General features: G+C 49.4%; 1 protein-coding gene across 1 annotated transcript in view; it reads left to right on the plus strand.

Moving 5' to 3' along the window:
• Nucleotides 1-1,485: 1,485 nt before the first annotated feature.
• Spire2 (spire type actin nucleation factor 2) overlaps nt 1,486-16,700 on the plus strand; it is a 39,559-nt gene continuing 24,344 nt past the window's right edge. Inside the window, exons 1-2 of the mRNA XM_028880900.2 lie at nt 1,486-1,808; nt 14,972-15,015. Of these exons, the coding sequence (XP_028736733.1) occupies nt 1,553-1,808; nt 14,972-15,015 (300 nt within the window). The 5' untranslated portion in view covers nt 1,486-1,552. The remainder of the gene's footprint in view (nt 1,809-14,971; nt 15,016-16,700) is intronic.

The raw sequence follows: 16,700 nt of genomic DNA on the forward strand, positions 1-16,700 counted from the left end.
CCTCTGGATCAGGGACCCCTATTCACTGGGACTCCATCGTACTTTTCCCTGTTCACCCGAGAGAGTCTCCCCGCTGTGATATCCCAGCTGTACTCCATCACTCCCGGGAAAACAAAGCTTTTAGGCGGCTCACTGCTTGACTGAGTGAGTCATGATTCCAGTTTCTGATGAGCTGGCGTGGAGGCTTTCCTAGTAGGTCATATTCCCACCGATTCTAAAAGCAGAAACTACTCCCTGAGTCGGCCCACAAGAAGCAGCCTGGCCTCCTCAGCGGGCCCTGTCACCACACATTTGGCATTGTGTGAGCCGGAGGCTTTCCTTAAACTACTGGCACACACACTCTCGCTCCTAACATAAACAAGACCCTCCGTGCGAGGTTCCTACTGTGCTGAGGTTAGGGGAGAGGAGCCATAGCTCCAGATTGTCTGCACAATGTATTCTGAACAAAGCAAGCTTCCTCTTTCATTTCCTCTTCTCCAGTGTCCTTTGGTCCCGCTAAATCAGTTGTGTCTCATAAGCTTGCAAACTGGGAGAAGGATGTGAAACTTGCCCAGCTGTTGATTATAAACACTTCCAGGCAAAATTCATTTGTATCAAGTTTCTTTCCAGTTGAAGATTAAGAACCTTAAAGAAACAATCAGCTACCCCCTAGACCAAGTCTCCCTCAGATGAGGTGAAACTATCTTATGACTATGGTTCCATCCTTGGCTGTGAGAACCTCAGGGAACTACACAATTCAGAGTTTGCTCCAGATCCGGTCAGATCCGGTACCGGCTTTGTGTTTTCTAGGTGATACTAGCCGGTGGCCAGACCCGAGACCAATTGCCTTGTTAACTTATCTTTCACTTGCATTTTCTTGCTCTGCTATTCTCAACAGTTATAAATATGGCTGAGATTTCTTTCAATAAAGCTGTGTGCTGTGCTCAGCTTGATACCACTTCTGTGTCCTGTAGTAACTGGCCTAGAATGAAGGCAATGCACTCTGGAAATGAGGTGCTATGTTATCACGGTCACATTGTTTGCCTCTATTTCTAGCAGAGAAAGGACCTTTCAGGTCTTCCAGAAAGACCTAAAAGCTGCTGTCATTTTCGTGTCTATCACATGATAGAAACCTTCTAAGGTCACTTTGCCATCCAGGCCTTCCAGAAAGACCACCACAGGCACTGTCTGCTTTAAAGAGCCAGAGCCAAGGGAGCGAGTGTACGTGTGTGTGTGTGTGTGTGTTCCCAGTCATGTCCAAAGCCTTCTCCCCCCACCCTCCCACTTCTAACAAATCTCCTTAGTCCTCCGCCCTTGTGCACCCCCCCCTCCCGCTGGCCCTCAGCCCTCCTCCAGGATCGCCCCTCCCTTCTCACCCTGTCCGGCCCCGCCTCTTTGACCGCCTGCGTCCTCCTTTCCAGCAGCCCCCGCCCTCACCTGCATCTGCTCGCGAGGGGCGGGGCCGGAATGACAAAGCACACGGGCGGCGCGGGACCCGCCCCCTCGCTCGGCGGTGCGTCGGCCCGCTGTTATGGAGACCCGCCGCGCGCGCGGGCGGCGATGATGGGCGGCCATGGCCCGGGCGGGCGGCGGCGGCGCGGCAGCTCCCGAACGCGCGGGGGGCGCGGCGCGGCCCGAGCCGTGGGAGCTGTCCCTAGAGGAAGTGCTGAAGGTGTACGAGCAGCCCATCAACGAGGAGCAGGCCTGGGCCGTGTGTTTCCAGGGCTGCCGCGGGCTGCGGGGCGAGCCGGGGGGCGTGCGGCGCATCCGGGACACGGCAGACATCCTCCTGCGCAGGGACGGTTCGGTTGGCGCGCGGCTGGAGCCGGGTAAGGCGCCGTGGAGTGGGTGGGGGTGTGGCCGGCGCGGCGGGCGGGAGGCCGCTGAGGACACCGGGTGCCAAGTGATGGGGCCTCGACCTTTCTTCTCTCATCAGCGCGGAGACAGCGCTCTGCGGGACCGGGAAGGCCCCACCCTGCCCTCTGAATCTGGGACTCCTTGTCTTCTTTTCGACCTAGGAGAGCCCCACCATCACGCACGCACAAACCGTCTAGGATAACCTTACCAGCAGCCCATAGTTCCTAATGTACAGGCCAGCGGTCGGTCGGTTGGCTGCTTGCACCCAGGGACGCTTTCCCCTAGGGAGAGGGGCTTTGGCTAGAAGCCCGAGTATCTTTTACCTTAAAGTCCTGGAGGGCTTCTTTTCGAAACCTTTCTGTAGCCTATTCTCTCCAAGCTGGGTTTGGGGGGGGTCTGTAGCCTATTGGTTTTGCTCTAGTAGGGCTTCACATGAAGCTGGCATTCTCCTAGTGACATTGCAGACCGTAAGGTTGCACAGAGATGTGAGTCCTTTTCTGTGTGTGTGGGGAGGTTGTGTGCCTTGCTCTGAATCTGTTCTGAGTTGATACTAATTTCCTGAATTGTAAGTGCAAGAAAAGTGTATGATTTGTGATTTAAACATCAATAAGAACCAACACTTAAGCTTTTGAAAGATTCTTGAAGTCTATTCAAAGTGGTGAGTTCAAGCAGCTATTTACTGTTCCCCTTGATTTTCCCCCCTGGAGAATTGTAGTTCTAGTATACAGCATACAGTGATATTACCCTAAAAGTTGATACCCTGTTGGGAGCACAAAGGCAGGCTGTGTGTTTGCTGAATGAAGGCTGGCCTCTCTCCAACCCTGAGAGCTGTGGGCTTGCAGAAATTCCCCCAAGCAGGCATCTGCGGGGGAATAGGAATGAGAAGCAAAGCCAAATAGAAGCAATGGACAACAGCTGCTTCTGTAACAGGGAGGGCCCATTGTGCACACACAGGAGCCAGCCCTGCCTTCTCAGGCCTCCTCAGCCTGTACCCACTTCCCTCCTCCCTCCACACCCCTGCCTGACACTTGCAAGTTGTTAAATTTTTCACACAAGCACTGATACATTTCACAGGGAAATAATAAGCACAGCACCCAGGTAGGCTGAGGTTTAACCTTGACCACATCTGCTCAGAAAGTGGCATAATTTGCCGAAACTGGTGCTCATGCTCTGAATCCATGTATTGCTCCACCCTCCCAAGGCTGGCCTGAAGGGACAGGTACACGAACCATCAACTGCTTTGACCTGGGGACCCTGCAGCCTGCACATTCATGGAGCTTTACTTCTGAGGCTCTAGCCTCCTTACAAGACTATTCCTGGACCTACTCCGCTGCTTGCCGTAGAGAATAGAACCCAGGATCTGGCTCCAGCACGGCAGAGCAAGACTGCAGGGAGCCCGGCCCGGGCTAGCCCGCTGATGTCAGAGACAGGGAAGCTGAGGCTTAGGGTTGCAAGTGGCTTGCTGTCATAGTGGTGGGCTACACTGTGAACAGACCAAGCTGAGCTGTTGGGTCTCTCTGGAGCATCAAAAAGGGCAGTCTAGCCTGTTCTCCATCCCCCAGAGTTGTGTCTGTACTGCCTTAATGTTCTCAGACCAGTAGCACTTCCTGCTGGGTCAAAGCTCAGAGAAGGCACTCAGTGTTGACCTTTGGGGAGGGGAACCTGTCTGTGGCACCAAGGGGTCCAATTTCACTTTCTATTCAGCTTATCTTTGGTGTCTGTTGGTTAACAAACCTTGTGAAGGTAAATGAGGTTTATGGCTTTTTTTTTTTAGGATAGGATCTTGCTTTGTTGTTCCGGCTGATATTGAGCTCTTGAGGTCTAGTGATTCTCCCACTCAGCCCTATGATGCTGGGACTACAGGGCCTCGTTGACTCTTAAGAGAAGTGTGCCAGGCGGTGATGGCGCACGCCTTTAATCCTAGTACTTGGGAGGCAGAGGCAGGTGGATCTTTGAGTTCAAGGCTAGCCTGTTCTACAGAGCGAGATCCAGGAAAGGCACAAAGCTAAACAGGGAAACCCTGTCTCGAAAAACCAAAAAAAAAAAAAAAAAAAAAGAGTTAAGAGAAGTGTGAAGCCAGGTGGTGGTGCCGCCTTTAATCTCAGCACTTGGGAGGCAGAGGCAGGCAGATCTCAAGTTCAAGACCAGCCTGGTCTACAGAGTAAGTTCCAGGACAGTCAGGGCTACACAGAGAAACCTTGTCTTGAAAAACCAAAAGGAAAAAAACAAAACAAAACAAAACAAAAACCACTGTATTTACCAGAACAATCTCTGAGTGTCACAAATCAGCAATCAGCTGTAATTTTCAGGTAGCCACCCCCCTGGAAGTAGCCAGCCCAGCATTTTTCTGTAGGACTTGAGTGACTAGTGAATTCACTAAAGAATTTGTGTAGCTTATTCTTGAAGTAGCTGTCCAAAAAATGCTCATTCTTCATTGTCAGCATTTGAGTTTGTTTTTGACGATAGTAGAGTTTCTTAATCTGCCGCGTTGGATGTTGGGTCCATTGGAGGTTGTCACCCAGTTAGGTCAATCTCTAAGCCATGCAGGTCTTATTCTTCACCTTATTTTTGTTTGAGACAGAGTTTCTCACTGAAACTGGAGCTCACCATTTTGTCTAGACTGGCTGCCATCTGGTATATGTCCCCAGCACTGGGGTTATAGGCCCCTGCTGCTAAGATCAGCTTTTATGTGGATGCTACAGATCCAAATTCAGTTCTTCATGTAAGACAGCTTCATAGTCACCCTAGAAGTGTGTGTCTGTGTGTGTGTGTGTGTGTGTGTGTGTGTGTGTGTGTACACATACCAGAGACAGGTTCTTGGAACTCAGACCCTCCAGCCCCAGCCTTTCAAGTGCTAACATTGCCGCTACACCTGACTTATTTTTTTAAATTAATATTTATTTTTATCATTTTTAATTGTGTGTGTACATTCCCGAGTTCAGGAGGTATTGGATGTCCCCTGGAGCCAGAGTTCCAGGAAGTTGTGAGTTACCTGACCTGGATGTGGGGAATTAGACTCAGGTCTTCTGGAAGGACAGTAGATACTTTTAACCACTGAGCCGTTTGGTGGGGAGCGGAGGGTGAGAAAGCAGAGCTACATGTAGTAGCATGTAGAGTTACTAAAACTGAATGTTGAGGAAAGAGTGATTTTTTTTTTTCTTTTGGGATGTTTCAAGACAGGATTTCTCTGTATATCCTTGGCTGTCCTGGAACTTGCTTTGTAGACCAGGCTGGCCTCGAACTTAACTCATAGAGAACTGCCTGCCTCTGCCTCCCGAGTGCTGGGATTAAAGGTTTCACTCCCATTACCCAGCCAGGATAGAGTGTTTTTTTTTTTTTTTTTTTTTAAAGCCCAGATAAGAAACTATCAGGTGATGGTTTCCAGGGACAAAGCCAGTTCCTTAAATGGAGTTTGGTTAGAGATCAGGGACCCCCACGGTGTTTTCAGTGACCTTTGTCTATCTCAAGCTCCAGGGTAGTTTATTCAGGAACATGACATGACCACTTCCTAAGTGGGATTTGGCCATCAGCCTCATGGAGTCTGCAGCTTCCAAGCCCACCAGCCTGAATCTGCTGTCAGTCATCTCTTCCTGCAGGAAACTCATGTGGACAGGCGGAGGCTGAACTGGGGGTTGGGATCTTTTACCGTCCTCCAAAGTGGGAGTGAACGCTATGTCGTCTCTTCTCCCGTTACCTCCCTGCTCTCTTTTCATGCTCGTGTACATACAATTCTCTATTTTCAGGGGCTTTGGGGTTTCTGTTTGGTGGTTTTGTGTGTGTGTGTGTGTGTGTGTGTGTGTGTGTGTGTGTGTGTGTGTATCACATGTCCCAGTCTGTCCTTGACTCACTGTGTAACTGTTGGTTAGTTCTATGCCAACTTGACACAAGCTAGAGTCATCTGGGAAGAGGAAACTTCAGCTGAGAAAATGCCCCACCAAATTGGCCTGTGGGGCATTTTCTTAATGAGTGATTGATGTGGAAGGTCTCAGCACATTGTGGGTGATGCCAACTCTTGGCAGATGGTCCTGAGTTCTATAAGAAAGCAGGCTGAGTAAGCCTTGGGGAGTAAGCCAGTAAGCAGCACCCCTCCATGGCCTCTGCATCAGATCCTGCCTCTGGGTTCCTGCCTTGAGTTCCTGCCCTGATTTCCCTCAGTGATAGACTGTAATATGGAACTGTAAGCTAAAATAAAGCCTTTCCTCCCCAAATTGTTTTTGATCATAGTGGTTTATCACAGCAATAGAAACCCTAAGACAGTAACTGGGGTTGACCTTGAACTTTTGTTACTCCTGTCTCCACCTCCCAACGACTGGAGTCATAAATGTGTAATACCACACGTGATTTGTGCAGTGGCGGAGATGGGACTCATGGCTTCCTTCACATTAGGCAAGCATTGTACCAACTGAGCTATATCCCCACACCTGCTCCTAATAACGTTTGATAAGCCTTTTCCCAGGTGGCCCGATCTTGCATTTGGGGTGCCTCTCAGGTCCATACTCCTTCTCCACCCACCCTTTTCTGCTTGCAGGTCTGAGGCTCACTGTCCCTTGAAGAGTTCTAGATCTCAGTGTTGGGTTTCTGTGGGCAGCTTCCCATTCCAGCTTATCCTGCGTGGATGTGAGGCTGCCCAACCCTGCTTGTGTTGTAGACCCGAGCTCCAGTATGGACTAGAACCGACACAGTGTCCGTGGAACTGCAATCATGTTTTCACTTGAGACAAGGTTCCTCTGTGTAACAGCCCTGGCTCTCCTAGAACTCACTCTATAGACCAGACTGGTCTTGAACAGAGATCCACCTGCCTCTGCCTCCTGAGTGCTGGGATTAAAGGCGTGCGCCATCACCGCCTGGCATATTTTCACTCCTATTGCCCAACAGTGCTAAAGAGTAGGCACTTGCATGTCACAGAGCAGTGGTGGGGACAGGCTGGAATGAGGCAGTGTGGGCGAGTGAGAGAGAGAGCGTGTCCAAGAAGCACAGCCAGGGTTCTCTCCTCCGCCTTGCCTGTGTAGCTTGTTGCTGTAACTGCACGTGTAAGTGGGCCATCTATTTAAACTGGGTGCTCACTTGTCTGTTTCTCAGCCCCGTGTCCCCTCTTTGACCTAAAGCAGATCTTTGGCTTCTGAGAAATACCACTGGACCACTGGAGTTGCGACGCCACATCCTGGATCTTGGCTATTGAAGTCTCCGACCTTCACCATGACTGGGGCTGCCCGTTCAGCTGGCTTTTCTTCTTAAACAGCCGAGTATTGCATGTGGCCCTGTCCAGGGACCCCAGTCATCCCGAGAGGACCCAAAAATGACTAGGAAGGAAACATTCCATTGCAGAGGAGGGAATTTGTCCCTTCCAGAGCCTCCTGGATACCAGAATATTTGTGGTTGAAGCATGGTTATTGAGCCAGGTCCTTCCCATGTGGTTCCTGCCCATAGTTCTTGAGTTCCTGTCACAGCTGTGTTACCCACCTCGCTACTGCAAGGCACCCCAGAGCTGTGAGTCCTGTGTTCTGTGAAGGTCGCTCAGCTAACTTGCGGTGGGGCTAACACCAGGCTACCGTGGATGGGTGACTGGAGCCTATCAGAGGTGCTCACAGGGCAAGTGCACAACAGTGTTGCGTTTACTCTTCCTCCAGAGCATCCTGCTGAGATCCCCACTCTGCACACGAGGAAACGGAAGGTCACACAAGAGAAGCAGCTGTCCAAAGTCGATGAGATGGGCATGACCTGGCACCTGCCTCAGAGCTCGTGTTTGTGTTTCTGTAGCCTTCCAGCACAGCACCAAAGGGGAGCTCTGGCCTGGGGCACAGCAGCAGGTGTCCAAGTGCCACACCTTTGTGTACCTTGGCCAGACTCAGCTTGGGATGCAGTGTCCAGGGTCCATGCAAATGAACCCTTGACACAAATGTGGCTTGCAGCCCGAGGAATGCAGTTCTGCAAAGGACTCCCTTCGTACTTCTTGACGGCCAGTGCCCTATCGCCGAGCCCTCCCACTCAGAAGTAAGGGCTCAATGCTGTGGGGTTGTGGCAGGATGCCTGGACAGTCTGGGTGTGTCTGTGAGCTGGGTGTGTGTGTGTGTGTGTGTGTGTGTGTGTGTGTGTGTGTGTGTGTGTGTGTGTGTGTACAGCTTTTCCGATTTAGTTTCACCTCTGAATTAGGCCTTGCAAGAAGGCAATTTTTCAAGTATATTTTCCCTCTGCGATACTGCCTGTGCCTAAGGTTGGCTGGCCCAGAAGGCCTCAAGATACATGACATCAGGATGCTAGCCCACACATTTGTTTACATGCTCTTCATTGTGCTTCTAGAAGGAGAAAGCCTCAAGTCTTAAGGCACCTGTGGGGTCTCTGTGTAACTTGCATGGTTCAGCTTGTCACCTTGCTGCTGTGTCTATGGCCCTGGACTTCTCCACACTTACCTGTTGCCAACTTGGTGTCCACAGAGAATCCTTTAATGTCCAGCACAGCACAAGTGTATTAAAGGTGCCGGGCACGGCTAAGGTCCTCTCAGCCTTTCATACCGGGAGTTCTGGTCCCAGAATGTAGACCACTTCAACAGATGTACTAGGGTTTCTGCTCTGGTCATTAACTGATTCCTCAGAGAGAGTTGGCCTCTAGGTAAGACAGTGCTAAGGGGTAGGGCCTTCTGCTTGGAGATGATACCCTGCTGGTTGGGCAAATCAGCTTAAGGACCAGAGTACCTGGAGGAAGTTCAGCCACTGCTTTCTCAGTCCAGTGAGTCCTACTTTACTCCAGGACAGTGGGCTTGTGGTCCTTTCCCCAAGGAAGCAAGAGGAGAGGGTGGGCAGAGCTTAAACGAGAATGTATGAGGTTCCTATGGCTTTGTAACACCCTTAAACTGATTTAAAATAACACAAGTATATTCGCTTCCAGTTTAAGAATCATATATCTAGAATAACCTCTACCTTCAGGCTAGCTATTAGCAACCCTATTTCATCCACCATGTAACACAGCATATCCATAGGTCCTGGGGATTAGAACATGGGCAGCTTTGGATTGTTCTGCTAACCACACAGGGGAAGGTAGGAGGACACCTGTTCAATTCCACCCCTGGCATCTAGGCGGCGATGGTTCTTGCCTTTAATCCCAGCACTCCAAAGGCAGAGCCAGGTGGATCTCTATGAGTTTGAGGTCAGCCTAGTCTACAGATCGAGATCCAGGAAAGGCACCAAAACTACACAGAGAAACCCTGTCTCAAAATACCAAAAAAAGCCGGGCGTGGTGGCGCACGCCTTTAATCCCAGCACTTGGGAGGCAGAGGCAGGCGGATCTTTGTGAGTTCGAGGCCAGCCTGGGCTACCAAGTGAGCTCCAGGAAAGGCGCAAAGCTACACAGAGAAACCCTGTCTCGAAAAAACCAAAAAAAAAAAAAAAAAATACCAAAAAAAAAAAAGTTTTAAATTATCACATATTGTTTATACATAAAATGGAATTCATTATGACATTATCTTTTTTCTTTTTCTTTTTCTTTTCTTTTCTTTTTTTTCTTTTGAGACAGGGTTTCTCTGTGTTGTTTTGGTGCCTGTCCTGGATCTCACGCTGTAGACCAGGCTGGCCTTGAACTCACAGAGATCCGCCTGTCTCTCTGCCTCCCAAGTGCTGGGTTTAAAGGCGTGCGCCACCACTGCTGGCAAGAAAATACTTTCAGCTGTGGTGGTGGTGGTGGTACTGCTGCACGTGCACACCTTTAATCCCAGTACTTGGGAGGCAGAGGCAGATGGGTCTCTGTGAGTTTGAGGCCAGCCTACAAAGAGAGTTCCAGGACAGCCAGGGCTATAGAGAGAGTGGGGAGAGGGAGGGAAGGAAAGAAAATAAAGTGTGGGGCTAGAGAGATGGTTCATGGCCTGAAAGAACTTGCTGCTTTTGCAGAGTACCGGGGTTCAGTTCCCAGCATCACCACACAGCTCACAGCTGTCTGTAACTAGTTCCAAATGATCTGATGTCCTCTCCTGGCCTCTGTGGGCACTGCATACCAAACACTCATATGCATAAAATTAAAGTAAATAAATCTTTAAGTATATATCCCATAGCGTACATATGGAAGTCAGAGGACAACTTGCAGGAGCCGGTTCTGTCCTTCCACTATATGGACCCCAGGGATGAATTAGGTTGTCAGGCTTGGTGGAAAGTGCCCTTACCCTCCGAGGCATTTCACCAATGTCCCGCCCCAAGGGAATGCAGACTTCCCCTTTCTAACACATTTTGTTTAGCATTTTATTTTATAACATCGTGTGTGTGTGTGTGTGTGTGTGTGTGTGAGAGAGAGAGAGAGAGAGAGAGAGAGAGACAGAGACAGAGAGACAGAGAGACAGAGAGAGACAGACAGAGCATGCACATGCCTTGACACATGAGGATGACTTCCGGGGCTCAGACCCTTCTTTCCACCACGCTTTTGGGGATGGAACTCAGGTCTTTAGGTTTGCAAAGCAAGCACTTTTATCTGCTGAGCCATCTTGCAGAATCTAATTTTGTCAGCTGCATGCTGTGTCTTCCTGCTAGGACCAGTGGTGTGATCTTGGCGATGTCCCCAGATGTGTCGGTCGCCAGAGGTTGGGCATGGAAGTGTAACATGGAAGTCAGGCCTGCCCACTGTTTTGTTTTGTTTGTTGTTTTACCCCCACCCTCACAGTCCCCACGGTTTGCCCACTGTTAGGGAGTCATGAGTGCCCAAGGCCTGGGATGCCAGGCAGGCCTCCGCATCAGGCACTGCTGACATGTGAGGCAGACCTTAATTGTGACGTGGGTCTGATATTATCACTGCTGATGTGGGTCCCCTCCAGATCTGCCACTGGGGGACTGGGTTCCTGCTGTAGGAAGACACTTCCTGGGAGGGGTGTGTGTGTGTGTGTGTGTGTGTGTTTAGAGAAGCCTGCTGTTCTCACTCAGTCCAGGATGAGCTGCCACCCATCTGTGGAAGAGGAGGAGGGACACACCTGTATCCCTTTGCCCCACAGAACTCTGTTTGTTCAACAAGCACAGGACTCTGACTCTGCCTTCCTGTGGGCGGTTCTCTCTTGGCTTTCACCAGTTTCCGAGGCTGACACTAGACCTGGGTCACAACTCATTTTACTGTTCACTTCTTGACAATGGAAGCCGCCCCCCTGTACATGTGGCTTACTAAGTGCCAGTCACTGGGTGTGTTTTCACTCCATCCTGACAAGCCCTTGGTGGTAAGTGATATCACTTTTGTGAGAAGGAACTGCCACCATCAGTCACATGACCTTTGACTCCACAGTCCCTTGGCTGGAGGCTGCACCCTGACCTAGGAGATATGTAGGTGCTGTATTTTCACTTTTCCAAACTTATTTCTTGAGTTTAGCAAATCCACACATTAAGTTTTATTTTCTGTGTATGAGTGTTTCCCCTGAATGTGTGTATGTGTCTCATGTGCATGCCTGATGCCCATGGAAGCCAGAAGAGGGCATTGAATTCCAATCCCCTGGAACTGGAGTTACAGGTGGGTGTGAACTGTCCTGTGAGTGCTGGAAATGGAATGAGTCTTCTGTAAGAGCAGCCAGCGCTCAGATTCAGAAACTTGAAAGGGAAGACCTTGAAGGAGCCCTGTGTCACGGTGCCTGGATGCCCTTCCTCCCTCCTCACAGGCTGCCAAGAATGTGAGGGTTCCTGCACATGCCAGCCCCGAGGCCTGGGCACTTCCTCCTAAAGTCAGGCTGCTGTTTTTTTCTCTCCCCTGAGTGGGGGCCTCAGATCAACTCAGCACACAAAAGACATCTTATTGGGTTGTTTGTTTGAAACAGGGTCTTTCTTTCTGTTACCTAGGTTGGCCTTAAACTTGGAATCTTACTGCCTCAGCTACCCAGGTCTGGTTTCAAGTAAATTTCTTAATCTGCCACCTCTCCTAGCCACCTGTTCTTTTTAGTGACACCTAATGTTCTGGGTGTGGATGCTCTGTGTGTTTGTCTTCAGTGGGCACGTATGCATTTTGGTATAGGATAGATTCAGCAGTGTTCTCAAAGGTGTTGTGATGCATGGGTGTGCCTTCTAAAGACTGACCTGCTAGATCAGAAGGGGAGAGTGTGTAACATTGCGGACTTGGCAGGTTGCCTTGTGAGGGCTGTGGCCGGTTCCTTGTCTACCAGGAACTGTGTATGCCGTGTCTTCATTGCACACGCCCCTCAACTATGTGTTTTGGCCATATAGGGACCTGTGAGCACTGTGCTTGAGATGCAGGACAGGAAGTCTTTTGGACTTAAAATGGCTGCTCTTTAGCTTTCATTCACTGTCAAAATACTCTTAGAAGTCTAGACTTGAGGTGGGAAAACGTCTTGTGTCGAAAAAGGCCTTCCTAAGATGTATAAAGTCCCCTTTAGCTGAGTGAAGAGGGGTTATATCACGTAGAGCGGTTAGCTAACCCTGCCCCTGCCCTTAAGCCCAAAAAGGAATCCGAATCAGGAGGTCCTACCATCCACTGTACCACTGCAGGGGACCGGGCACTCCACATTCATCCGGTATTGCACCTTAGGAAGCGTCTCTGCATCTGTTACCTCACTTCTTCCTTGAGGTGATACCATAAGTTAGGCAGCGTTGGCGAGGGTGTTGAAGTGATGTCAGGCACTTGCCCCATGACCGTGGACTGGTCAGAACCTGACTTCAGTCTCTTGGAGGACAGCTGGCTCCCTGGAGGCAAATGGTGGCTCCAGCTGCCAAGCTCCTCCTCTTACTGTTGGTGACAGACGTACCTTCCCTGGATGCTCCTTCTGGAGAAGGGGCTGGGGATGCAGAAGCCACAGGCAGCTTTCCAGATCTGCTGCCTTACTTCCATGACACAGGATTGTTTCCAGGAAAACTCCCTAGCCCCTTGGTTTCTCCTCAGTCGCTATTTTAACAAGATCATCTGGAATGGCTATTTTCTTTTCAGCACGAGGCTACCCTTGGGGAAACGAGCACTAAGCTGAGTCTGAGTCCTTAGCAGAAATGATGCTGATAGAAACTTGGTGGTCCACTTCCAGCTCCACCTCGACATAGCATTTCAGACATAATGGGAACTCCTTGGCCCAGCTCCATCATTGCCATCTGTATGATTTCAAGTACAATTCTTCTTAGTCCGCCTGAGTTCCAGTTTCTTCCTATGGAGAGAAGACATCTCGGAAGCTGGGTGTGATGGTGCACACTTATAGTCTCCCCACTCAGCACAGTGTTGGAGAAACCACTGGCATTTGTTAGTCTTGGGCCTGGCCTCTGGCTGTGTGGTGGTCACTGTCATCCCAGAATCTCACAAAGTCATAGCTTGTTCATTAAAACCCAAGACTCCCCTGGCATAGAGGGATGTACTCGTGATCCCAGCACTGAAGAAGCCAAGGTGGGAGGATTGTCATGTCTTTGAGCTAGACAATAATATTCTATATGTACAGTGTTCTGCCTACATATATGCTTGCAGGTCAGAAGAGGGCATCAGATGGTTGTGAGCCACCATGTGGTTGCTGGGAATTGAACTCAGGACCTCTGGAAGAGCTGCCAATGCTCTTAACCACTGAGCCATCTGTCCAGCCCCAGTACTTTTCTTGTTAAGATTGACTATTTAAGCATTAAAAATATTCTACTCATGGGCTATGATTGTACCTCAGTTGGTATAGTGCTTACACAGTCAGGAGGCCCTGGGTTCAGTCTCCACCACCACATAAACTGGGTGTGTTTGCACACATCTATAATCCCAGTACTGGGAGATGCAAGCAAGAGGGTCAGAAATTGAAGGTCATCCTCAGCTACATAGTGACTTTCAAGGCCAGCCTGAGATACATGAGAACTTTTAAAAAGTTCTGACCAGAAAGCTGCTCAGAGCTGAAGACCAGGACTGGCTGCATGCGGAACTGGCAAATGTCCACCAGCCTGCCCTGCCTTCATGACCCCCGGACTCAGAGCACTTGCCTTTTCCAGGAAGTACCTTTATACTTGATCAGTTCTCTTTCATCTTTCTAGTGTGTGAGTCCAGTCACACCTACAAAGTTTCCTTAAACATCCAAAGTGGGCTGGGGACCGAGTCCCTGGGATCACAAATCCTCCGACTGCATGCTCTTTGAACTCACTTTCTTTATTGATTCACTGATATTGGAGAATGGATTGTTTCCCATTATTTTAATGGATCTCAGTCTCTATCTTTGGCAGTCTTCCTGGTTCTTGATGCAATTTGAACATATTTGTGGAGTTAGCAGGTTTACCTAGCAGGCAATTTTATAGTTTGTTATTTTTTATGTCTCACTTCATCCTAGAACTTAAGGAAGCTGTAGTTTATATCATTACATGGTTCTACCTTTATACATGATTAAAGGAAGCCCGAGGAGGGGACAGTTGGAAGTGGGCTGATTAACTGGGGGTTACTGGCTGCACAGATCCTAGGGTCTCTGGCCTGCCACCTTGAGCCAAAACACCCCTTTCCCTGTGATGCCTTGGAGTCAGATTTTACTCTTTGCCTTTGGCTTCTCATCTGTGAAATGGGTGCTGGAGCTATCCACCTCTTGGGCTGTAGCTGAGCCACATGAGTAAGCCCTGGAAAATGCTGACTCACTTTTTGGCATTTACCAGTGATGTGTTCTGTAAATAAAATGTAGAGTCCAGCTTCTCCCTGCCCTTCCACCCAGTGACTCCTTTGAGAGGTGCCGTTGGAAAAACCCCAAACCGGGGCCGTCAGGGTTTCTTATCTCCCTGTTGTGTTCTGGCTCACAGGACCTCGCTTCTAGGAAGTGGGATCCCCATTTCAGATTATGAGTCTTTCCTGCAGTGACAGCTGAGCAGCCCCTCTCCTTCAGAACCTGGACATACACACAGTCTGCTGACTGTCCTTCATCCCTGACTTCATCCCTGACTTCATCCCTGACTTCATCCCTGACTTCATCCCTCCTCTGAGCTGTGGCTATGGACCAGGGGATGGACAGCTGTCTAAGAGCAGGGTCCACATCACTTGTGCTCTGTAGCCTGAATCCTGTCCAGGCCTGACTTAGGCTAGGCCTTGGGGTTTCTGTTCAAGGGGCCAGTATCTCAGCCTGTTGTGAGCTTTCTGGTGTTCTTTGGGGGGATGTGCTATGTGCCTTAGGGAAGGTGGAGCAGAGGGAGAAAGAGCAAGCCGTGTTGTCTGGGGCTTCCAATGTAACCTTCACTGTCTTTTTTTACAGAACCTGCAACAACGGTGATGCCGCCAGCCAGCTCAGAAGCCCAGGTACTGAAAGGCAATTTTAGATTACCTGATATATAATAAAATGTATCTGTTGTCCTGGTTAGCTTGTCAGCTTGACACAAGCTAGAGCCTCTGAGAGGAGCGAACCTGAACTGAGAAAATGACAATATAAGATTGGTCTGTAGGCAAGTTTGTGGGGCATTTTCTTGGTTCCTGATTGATGGGAATTGCAGCCAATTGTGGGTGGTGCCACCCCTAGGCAGGTGGTCCTGGATGGTCTAAGAAAGCAGGCTGAGCAAGCCATGAGGAGCAAGCCCCCCAGTAAGCAGCACCATCCTCCATGGGCTCTGCCTCAGTTCCTGCTTCCAGGTTCCTGCTTGAGTTCCTTCCTTCAGTGATGGGAGTTACAGCCTGAGAGCAGTAGGCCGAAATAAACCTTTTCTTCAGTTGCTTTTGGCCATGGTATTTTATCACAACAGTAGAAACCTAACTAAGACACCTTTATTGGAGAATGTAAATTATAAAGTACACAAACTCACACGGTCCTTTAGGTGAGGGAAGACAGGTAAACCACATGAAGTTTGATGAAGCTCTTCACAGGGGACAGGCAGGGTGAGGAACCTAGTGTGGTCATAGCCCTAGATACTCATCTCTCTCCCATACCAGGAAAGCAAGGGAGACAGTACTGCTGACCTCGCCCTGGCCCATCGGAAGTGATGTGGTCCGCAGGGCATGGAGTTTAGGACAAATGAGAAACCAGCCAATGCCTAGAACCCAAACCTCCATTGTCTTGTGGTAATGGTCTGAGTGTGATGTTTATTTCGGTTGTTGTTTTAATGGTTTTGTGTAACCAGCACTGGCCTCATGTAGCTGAGGCTGGGTGAGACTTGGGACTCTGAACCCGATCCTCTTGCCTCATTATCCCAAGTAATGCTGGGGTTACATGCATGAGCTACGGTGCTTGGCTTTCCACTGCCTTTGTGCTTTATTTCTTTCAGTGTTTTTTTTTTTTTCCCTCAATGAGTGGTGATGCATCTATTTCTTCTCCTTGTTTCCCAAAAGTTAATCAAGAGTGGAGACCACTCGTATCCTAGGATGAGAAGGGACCCTTGGGGACCAGAAAAGAGCAGTATCTGAGTAGCAAACAGGGTCAGAGAGAGGGATTCCAGGACATGTTGCCTGCTCTGATGTTTTCTTTCTTTGAAATGTGGCCTTTCATGGCCTTTTCAAAGCATTTTTTTTTTTTTTTCATAGCTGAGGACCGAACCCAAGGCCTTGTGCTTGTTAGGCAAGCACTTTACCACTGAGCTAAATCCCCAAGCCCAAATTTTAAGTTTGGATTCTGGTAGCATCCAACTTTTTTTTTTTCCAGAGCTGAGGACCGAACCCAGGGCCTTGCACTTGCTAAGCAAGTGCTCTACCACTGAGCTAAATCCCCAGTCCCTCAAAGCATAATTTTAATATAATAAGAATTTATAGGGCTGGATACTGTGGTACATACCTGTAATTTCAGCTCTTTGGGAGACTGAAGCTTTGAGGAAAAATGAAGAAGAGATCTGAAGGGACGGGGGAAAGAAACCTTTGCATTTATTTATTTAGCATGGTAGCATTCCAAGGGAGAGGTGAGCACAGACCAAAGGGATTCCACCATGTGTTGCCGCCGCCGCTGCCGCCTCCTCTTTCTTCTCTACCTAGATCTTGCCACAAAAAGAAAAATATTATACTTC

Source organism: Peromyscus leucopus, chromosome 5 (genome assembly GCF_004664715.2).
Source record: "Peromyscus leucopus breed LL Stock chromosome 5, UCI_PerLeu_2.1, whole genome shotgun sequence".
NCBI lineage: Eukaryota > Metazoa > Chordata > Mammalia > Rodentia > Cricetidae > Peromyscus > Peromyscus leucopus.